We start from the raw sequence: 9,916 nt of genomic DNA, 5'->3' as shown, positions 1-9,916 counted from the left end.
TTATCTTGTATCTTCATATTGACTACCGCTCTAAATTTGATAGTTCTGTGATGTTTTGAACAATAGAAAAGTCATCTTTTTTCTTACCATTTCTCTCTTAATAAAAAATGAACCTTAACCGATCAATATTTAAGAACTATCCGTAGTTTATTATTCACTCAATTGCTATTGTGAGTAGGTGAATATTCTACTTGGACTACCTTATAAAAAAGCACTATTGTATTATTATACATTCAAAACATGAAAGAGAAGACTTTTGATACATTAATTGTAATGATATTATCTATTTAAGTGTAAGTCTATGCTGATTTATTGTTTGATTCCATTAAAAACATCTCCTACAAACAAAAATGTGATATAGCTCACACTAATGTGGAAGTTTTGGCTCAATAATTCTTCCAATGAGAAGAAAATGTGGGAATGGAATAGATTATTTGTGTGTGGAGAAGCGAGGTAGTGGTGCAATTATAAAGTTGGATGGATCTGATATCATAAAAGAGTGTTTTAGTTGTGCAAGTTTTTTTGAGTCATTGACTAATTGTTGTGGTGCGCCACTACCAACCCATTGAGGCTGAGGCTGAGGCCGGCACTTCATTTTTGGCTAAATATTAATTAATAAACTCCACCTTCTACTTCCATACGAATTGCTTCTAACTTCTTGGCAACATTCATACATCACTTATCTACACTTCCCAATATTGATAAATGTCTAAATGTCTTTTCATTTTAATTAATTTAATTAAATTACATATTTTTATTAAGCATAAACCTGATTTTTTAAATTTATGTTTACATTATGCAAAGCCATAAATAATAATTTAAATTTTGAGTTTATATACTCTCTACTTAGATTTGGAATTTGTGATTTATAAAAGGAAAAAACTTGGCTTTATAAAATTATATTACGTGGATTCCAAAAGAAAAAGAAAAGGAATTATGTAGTTTGTAATTTATGATAAACAGATTTGCATGAACAATTTTATGTTATACAACGTCAACTCAAAAATCAAACATTTCTATAAGAGCAAAAACCAATTGAATTTTTCTCAAAAATCCAATTAAATTCTATTTATGCTGTGAGATTCTTTCCTCACTATCGACTTGATAGTTAACAAGAGATTTTCTTAAGCTTAGATTTTTAGAATCTCAAAGACTCCTGGAGTGGTCAAAATGCATATATCATACCAATCACACTTAAAATACGAACGAAAAACATTGAAATGAAGTATCTTTTTGTTTATATCTAAAAACTATCCATTAAAAAAATACATAATTTGTATCAAATTCTTGATTTTTGTTTGAGATTTATAAAAGTTAGTAAGTAATATAACAGATAGATTTCAAAAGTCATTGTAATTTTACTATTTCAACACAAATAAAATTAGAGGAAAAAATAATGATGATAAAACGAAAACCTAACCATGAGCCTAAAGCTCTAACTTCTAATTATCTTTTACTAAGAGAAACTAATCGCAATGGAAGAACTCATCCTAATCCAAAGTAGCACCATTATACTATCACTATGCCTAGAAAAATCCACACTAACAATCTGCTCTTAGTAGTCTAATCATAATGATCACAACTACCAAGAAAGTAAATATAATTCGTTCACTAATAACAATTAACAACATTTCTGTCAGTATGAGGATGAATCTTAAAACCAAAATATCAATAATGAGAATTAAAAAGAGGGTTACCAACTAGGAATCAAGGGAAGAGAGAGCGAATATTCTGATATCCTTGGAAGACTTAAATGGCATTTCAGGTTAAAGAATTGGGTGCCATAACAAAAGTGAAGTTTGAAGATTTGAGGAAGGTCAGAAAGAACACCCACTGGAAGCCATTTTTATGATTGTTCTGACCTGAAGATGCCTACATGAAGGTGAAGCTTTTAAAGTACAGAAATGAAATGGGAAGGGGAAAATGCGACCGATACAGTCCTATCTCGGTCCCATCGACAGAAAACTGTACTAGAACTAGAAGGCAGACTTGCAGAAAACAAATATGTTAAATTATCAAAGGCAGACTTCGTCCCCACCTTTCCTACACAGTAATAATCACCCAACAATCAGATAGACAGATAATAGAACAGAAATAAAACAAGGGAAAATTAACATAAGCAAGAACAACAAATTCCATCTCAGTTCTACTTTTTTCCAAAACATATTTCTCTCAAAATAAATATATATGGTCATTGCAGATTCAGAAACTAGTTCAATAAATGCTATATACTTCAGTCACTAATGTCACCCAAAAAGAACGAGAAACATTGAGAATGTAAACAACTAGACGTATACCGAAACTAAATGATCCAATATATCCAAAAAAAAAAAAAAAAACCCCTCAAGATTAGATCTCCCAATCTAAACTTCTATTCTTTTATGTTTGGAGTAATATATAAATATTCTTCGTAACCCCAAAAACTAGCCTCTTAAAACTGCCAAAATGAGCATGACAACAAATGGCATGACACATGGAGAAAGAGAGAGTTAGCAGCCAGACCCTTTGTAAATAGACGTAATCTATCCTAAGCAGAGTGTGCTAGAATCTTTGGGAGAACAAAATCGATCAGATATCAGTCTGAACATCCTGATTAACCTCCCCATTAATAAGTTCTGAACTATCAGCTGGCTCGAAAGATCGTATCTCAGTAGCACTCCCAGTATTATGTGATGGATCGCTATCACTTGTAATACTTTGGTTCGTGCATTCATCCACTCTGATCCTTTGAAACGAAGTTGCCAGATTATCATAAATTGATCCACTTGGAGAAGAAGAGGACAAATCAGTTCTAAGCCAGTTGGGATTTGTTGCAAATCTCTTCCACCCGTTTCGCCTTCTGATCCTATTATCCTGCAACAAGTTCAGCAGAGGAATGAACAACTTGAACAAAATTTGACTTTGTTTGCTGCTTTCTATAACACTCCATGTACACACAAACAAGTAATTTCTCAACCAAAAAATGGGGATTCTTTTAAATCCCAAGATTGGATCTGACTATAGACACAAGATACATTAATCTCATAGCTAAATATGAAAACTTACTTGCATTTCCACGAAAGTTGATGTTCTTAATGATTCTACCACAATTTGGATATTGTTTGTCAGCTTCTTTACCTGCAAAAGCAAAGGTATAAATGCAACAATCAGCCACTATCGTGTTTAAATGGGAGGCAGGTAGGAAAGCTAGAGGGACATTTTCATCCAACTCATTCATAAATAGTTCACTGTACTTCCGTATCTAATTGTAAAAAGTAAAGCAAACCAAGACACATTAACGTGCTATTGCTTAAGTTGAGATAATTAGTCAATTTTAATTGGAAAAAACTTTTTTTTTTAATAAGAAACCAAATTTTTCATTAAGACAAATGAAAATAGAAGCATATACAGGGGCATACAAAAACAAAAGCCCAGAAGGAGAAGCCCTATCTGAGAAAAAACAAATTATACTATCAGAAAGACAATTGGAAAAAACAAATTATCGTCATAACAAAACCAGTGTTATAATCATTAAATAATAATCTAAGCAGAAACCACATTCTGATTCTACTAATCTGAAAACTCATCTGTTAAAGTATAGACAAGTGAACCAGTACACACACACACAGGAAATGGGGAAAGCGTGAAATTACAAAGTATATTAAACATTATAATGAAGCCAATTTTTTCTCAGAAAATACAAGAAAATCATGTGGCTATGCTCAAGAACTGTTTCAAGTGCACATAAGAAAAGCTATAACAATGAGGATTAGAGAAAGATACAATATTTCGTATGGTAAAAATAAGAAGTGATGAACAACTTCAAGAGGTATACCAATTGGTCACAACCCAACATTACAGATTTGCTCATACGAAATCTTGGTCAATTCTGCATTCCACCAAGAAGAAAATGTTCGAGAGTGGACATTTGAGAGGGAGGAAAAGACACTATGATGGTTCAATGATAAAACTTAAAGATGTTCATTTTCTCTGTTTTCTGGGGAACAGAGAGAGAGTGTGAGGCTGAGAATCGCATTGCCGCAAACAAAATCAAGAAAAACAAAAAATTGCCACTAAACGCCACTCTCTAGCCAAAATATGATCTTCCTTTTACGTTCTCTTGTGGTTGGCAATTCTGTTCGAATGCCATAGTTAGAAAGAAAATGTTTGCTCGAGACCAAATGCCCATGAGCGTGATATTTAAGAGAACGTTATGGAGATATGATGTTAACATTGACATCTGAAGTGGACATGGAATATAGACTATTTAGAAAGAAAATTATACACATAAGAGAAGTTATGTACGAGTATACATGAAGAACTGAGAAAACAATGTAAAGAGTAGTTCAACAAGCAAGACATCCATCTCTCAAGATTTTCATTCCCAACTTTGTAATCAACTAATAAAAATAAAACTGTGCTCTTTTAAACCAATTAAAGAAAGGATGGAAAAGGATGTAGTCATGTAGAGTTATTAAACAGAAGCCCATACTTAGATATCAGGGCTGTACAACAGTGGAATTGATCTTGGATTTAACTGCAAATTTTAGGTGAGGATACATTGGCCGAACAAAATTTAGGATTAACAATATACATCCCAAAAGCACCTGGATATACTACAAATTCAACTCGAGCACTACAAGAAATTTTCACAAAAGTCTACATAAATCAAGCGACTACATTACCAAGTCTTGAGAAGATCAACCTCTAAGGTTGCAAGATGAATGGAATAGGAAAAGATGGGTCGAATACATTACCATAGCCATCTAACCTACCTAAATCCTATCAAGTAAACAATTCTCATAGAACAATCCAGTACTTAAAATAACAGACCAAAACCAAGGGAGATTAGGGAGCTCCCAAACTCTCCCAAAACTTTCAAAATATGAGCCTTACAAAAAGATGTCCAAAATCATAACCTTCCCTCAAACTTCTGACTCTTTAAATCACCTCCAAAAACTTGCCTCGTGACACTCCTTCCCTAATTAAAAATATTATTTTTATGTATCCTCCTTTTCATGAAAGAGGGAGTTTTTTGTGCAAGCTTGTTTTTTAGCTATTTTGTGGGGGATTTGGATTGAGCGAAATAATAGAATCTTTAGGGGAGTGGAAAGGGACAAGGAGTCTATTTGGGATCTCGTTAGATTTAATGTCTTTATGGGGGTTAGTCCATGAATGAGAAATCATAGATTGAACTGCCGGATCGGAAAAATTGAGTGGTTGCAAAGTTGTTTTGTAATTATCAGCTAGGCTTTATTCTTTTGGATTGGAGACCCTTTCTTTAGTTGGGGTTTTCCTTGAGGGCCAACCCCTTTCATTTGTTTCCCTTTCATTTGTTTTTGTTTTCATTTGTCTCAATGAAAAGTTTGGTTCCTCATAAAAAAAAATAATTAACAATATTATTTGGGACCCACAAATCATATGCCCTCGCTCACTATGTGGTCCCCCCTTTCTTTCCTCTCTTACGAGTATAAAACTTTGTGACCCAAGGCCTATCACAATCTAAGTAAACTTTAAAGATGCTTTACGCATAAAAATTGAAGAATGTTCAAAAAGCCCAGACCTTCCCACCCACGGGTAATTGCATACACTAGAACAATTTCACTACTAAGTGAAGCTCAACTCTCCTTTTTCGAAAGGCAACCAACGAAACAACCATGTGCAATCAAGCTCAACTCTCCTTTTTAATATAAAGGAATGAGAGAATAAAGACCAATAGCGACGATAAAGACAGAGACAGTGAGTTAAGTAAGTAAAAAAAAAGTAGAATAAAATCATGTGATGTAAACCATAACCCTAATTATTCAAGTAGTTTGGCGACTAAAGACCACATATCGTATGTATAATGATGACACAGAAAAAGGATGGTATGCATCAATAGCCTTATTCTAATCATAAGAGCATATTTTGAAAAGATAAGTACAAGCATGGAAAGCTAAATAGTTAGTCTAATGATCACACTGACTTTTAAGTGTATCACCATGATCAATCCATCAACTCTAACAAAATCTAGAAAGAAAAAAATTTTCCCAATTGCCCCTTCCTCCTCATTTGATGCTTTAAAGCATCCTTTCCTTCTAACTGCAGGTTATCACCTAGAAATCAGGTTTTCCAAAAGATGGCTTCCAATTACCCCTAATTTGGTGTCTATCAAGTATTAACCAATAAAATTGATTCTTCAAAAAAATATAGCAAACTTAGGTGTCTGGTAAATTTTATTATATGTTAGCAACTTGGTCGCATGATCGCACTTGCTTTCAAATGTCTCACTGGCATCACAATTGATCAACTTGAATAAAACATAGAAAAATACTATCCATACCCACAATCCTTAATCCCGTCACACTACTTGCTTTAAAGCATTCTTGCCAACTAATTTGCAGGTTAAAACTTTAAAACCAGATTTTCTGAAACATGAGTTGAATTAATCCCCAATTTGGAGTCTCTGAGCCTTTTGACACTGAATCATCAACAAATCTAGTTAACCTAGGTGTTTGGTAAATTTAACCCTAAGTTTACAATTTCATTAACACTTTTCAATTAATATTGATATTAAGAAAGAAACAACTCAAGGATTGTTTCTTTAAAGATCTTGTTGAATAACCAATTTCTTCATTAATAAAAAGTTCATAGAATAACTTTCATTAGAAACAAACAGCAACCTTAATCATTTCAAGATAATCTAAATCAGTATATTTTTTTACTCATTTAAGGGAGTTTATTAATCTTCCTTTTTTCTTCTCATACAGCAAAAGAGTTACAAGCAGAAGGGAATTGCCATTTATTATATGAGAAAGAACACACTAAATGATGAAATAACAAGCAACACCAGAATTTCTGTCAAGGAAACGATGTAAACAGTAGTTGCTACTGACAAAATTCCTAGAGCTTAAATCACAAATACTTTTACATTATATTCTTTCTTAGCCAAAAAAATCTCATTTCTATATCTTTAAATGTTAAATGCACTTTATATATAAATAAAATGTTGCCATTTCCAATAAGTAATTTATTTATAAATAAAATTCACTGCAGATATAAAACCTATAAATTAACTTCTTTGTTTTCATAAAGAACAGGAGAATTATTGTCAGAACTTACTCGAGGAAAAGCAGCTATTAGAGAAATCGGAACCCAGCCTTGATCGTCCATCCAGGACCTTAAAAAGGTGTCTGTTATCAAATTATCATCGCTGTAAAAACATAACCATGAATGCAAAGTAACAGTCAGTGAGGACGAAAGAAGAGACGTACAAGATCCCTAAGGGTGTCTCCACAAGAACCAATCAAGAACTAAATGGATCGCATGGTAAACCATATTACCTGAAATAATATTCAATCTGTTGAACTATCGATGCAGATAGAGAGGGATCTACAGCAGAATGGTACATTACAGGTCGCGGCATGAATGGGATGCCTCTATAAGGCTCCAAGGGCAATGTAGGGACGTACACAAACTCTATTCAAAATAAGGATTAAAGGTTAACATTCACATTAGAAAACTATACATCTATTGTCATCATTATTCTTTAGAAAGAAACCCACCAGGTGGAGGCATAGGGTTCGCATGAGGTCTGACAGGCTGGGGAAACTGAGAAGTGTAAGCTGGCGAAGGCCTCATAAAGCCTCTAATAGGAGCTGCCCTGTGCTGCTGAAAATGAACATCTCGAGCATTAGAATATATTCGACGACGATCTTGATCACGCTTTCCACCACGGTTATTGTGGTAGTGACCATCACCACGAGGATGATAGGTGAAATTCCCCCTAGGAAAGAAGTTACGGTGGTCAGTAGTAAAATTAGTTTGAGGCACAAAGCCTGCAACTGCCCGTGGATCCCAATTATTGCTCCCAAACAATGGTTCTCCAGGAGAAGGATCAGGAATTGCTGGTAGCAAATTACAGTAACTACTTGCAGGAATGTGAAATACAGGAAAAGGTGGTGGTGGAGGCGGTGGAGCTCGGAAAAAGTCTCCTCGTGCAGGTCCTCCTACTGAGGTGCCACCACCACCACCGCGCTTTGACGATCTTTGTCGAGCAGCCACTGGATGCTTTGGACTTGGGTTTGATTTGGCATTATTTGTAGCTTGCCGCTGAGGGGTTACATTAATAGATCCCTGCTCAAAAAACACAAGATAAAAGACATCATGCACAAGCATTTTGAATAGTCATTAAACCATGAGAAGAACTTTGGCTTATAAGAGAGTTACAGAAGTGAGCTAACATTGTTGAGGAGTAGTGGAGGAAAAAGAAAATCGAAATTCTGAACATAGTATAGTCTCATTCTACATTCTATAGCATAAACCCTAAAAGGCACGCAACTACATGTCCGAAGGATAAAGTTTCAATTTCAATATATTGAAGAAGAATAACCGAAAACGACGCAATGGAAAAACAATTGGAGAATTCAATTAATCTCCTCACCATCATCCAACGTTTTCGAGAACTAAATATGACGTTGTCAGAAGTAACATGACCAAACCTGAGAAGGGGGCACTGACACTTCGATGGTGGGCTTGACAGGAGAATCGACTGCTAATTTAGGTGAAGCCCTAGCGGAGTCCGAGAGAGCAGGCCAAGAATCTGCCCCCATTACAGGACCAGCATCAACGACGCCATTGGAAGGCTTGTTCCAAGCCGGCTTCCTCGTCGGAGCCGTTGCATTGCCGCCGTCACTTGCATCGTGGTTCTCCGAGGATGTGAAGTTATCGGCGGGCGGTGAAGCAGTAGAGGGGGTTTCGGTTGCAGAAGCCGCCAGCGAAGACAGCGATGATGACGATGACAACGGAGACTGATCGACGGGTGAGATCGATTCAGGCTCACCTCGGACGACTTGTGCCCACGGAGACCGAAGATTCCTCCGCCGTAACTCAGGGCTGTTGAGATTATCGCCGGTATAACCTGTTCCCTTAGGCGAACGGTGATTAGACGAATAATCAGTAGCCGTCGCCATCCCAATCCAACCTTGGTTTCTTAGTACCGAAAAACAAAACTCACAGAGAGAGATTGATCAGCACATAATATAAAAGGATACTTAATTCATTATCGAATGCATGATTTCCTACTTGCCGAGGGAAGATGTACAAGAAAACGGAAACAAAAACAAATTAGGGTTTCGAATGTATAATTCCGACGGAGAATAATGGATCTCGCTCGCTGAAATCACGAGCAGACGAAACCGGCGGCTTCTTCTCTCCGCTCCAGAGCGGCATGCTCAGACAAGCAATTGCACGCTTCCAGGTTTTTGTTACGAAAGTGGAATATTTTTTTTTTTCTTTTTGGGACATGAGAAAGTAAAAATTACTAAAAACCCAAAAAACTTCTCAATTTTTTAATTGCGACCTTAATTCCGTACCCGTACCCGACTACGCATTTCAAATTTGCCCATTATCGTAAATTACAACGTTCCCAGCAATTTTTGTTGAACTTTATTAATAATAATAAATTCGAATTTGTATTTTATAAAAAATACTCAAATATATTGGTGTTTGTATTTATTCACGTTAGATACGCATACACCCGTCCATGCGAATGTCTCCAAATAAAAAATAAAAATAAAAACCCAACCGATTTCTTACTTTTTTTCTTAATCAGATATTTTATTAATTAATCCATATAACAGAATATCTGTAATTTAAAAGTTACTTCAAGTTAACAAACTTTTGATTTTTTTTTATTTTATTCCTTACTTTTAATTTGTAGGATCAAATCTTAACCAATTCATATTTGTACTTTAAAAATCCTAGATTAGTGGTGCTATATTTCATATTTCAAATTTGAAGAAGTAAATAAGTTGATTTTTTTTATGGATCAAATCACATTAAGAGACATTTTAATTTATTTATACATGTAATGAAAAAATTAATTCGTACATTAGGTATGATTTTTTTTTTTCAAAATCAAACAAGTTATAACTATGAGTTGTGTTGGCCCATAATC

At 34.9% G+C, this 9,916-nt stretch overlaps 1 protein-coding gene across 1 annotated transcript; it reads right to left on the bottom strand.

The window, feature by feature from the left end:
- Positions 1–2,201: 2,201 nt before the first annotated feature.
- LOC111006200 (la-related protein 1C) lies at positions 2,202–9,237 on the bottom strand. Its single transcript, XM_022277986.2, has 6 exons — positions 8,460–9,237; positions 7,524–8,094; positions 7,302–7,437; positions 7,081–7,171; positions 3,046–3,117; positions 2,202–2,853 (listed from the first exon to the last, which is right to left on the bottom strand). The coding sequence occupies exons 1-6, from the start codon at positions 8,928–8,930 to the stop codon at positions 2,569–2,571; spliced, it is 1,626 nt and encodes a 541-aa protein (XP_022133678.1). The 5' UTR covers positions 8,931–9,237; the 3' UTR covers positions 2,202–2,568.
- Between the last annotated feature and the right edge of the window lie 679 nt (positions 9,238–9,916).

The sequence above is a fragment of the Momordica charantia genome, assembly GCF_013281855.1.
Source record: "Momordica charantia cultivar OHB3-1 chromosome 11 unlocalized genomic scaffold, Mcharantia_2.0 BLBB01000011.1, whole genome shotgun sequence".
NCBI lineage: Eukaryota > Viridiplantae > Streptophyta > Magnoliopsida > Cucurbitales > Cucurbitaceae > Momordica > Momordica charantia.
The sequence above is the reverse complement of the archived record's forward strand: the minus strand, read 5'-3'. Positions and strand labels throughout refer to the sequence as shown.

Coding starts and splice junctions, on each gene's coding strand:
- LOC111006200 (XM_022277986.2), bottom strand. CDS start 8,930: ATGGCGACGGCTACTGATTATTCGTCTAATCACCGTTCGCCTAAGGGA. Junction 7,438..7,523: donor GAACCCTATGCCTCCACCTG/GTGGGTTTCTTT, acceptor TATTTTGAATAG/AGTTTGTGTACGTCCCTACA. Junction 3,118..7,080: donor TAATAGCTGCTTTTCCTCGA/GTAAGTTCTGAC, acceptor TTGCTTTTGCAG/GTAAAGAAGCTGACAAACAA.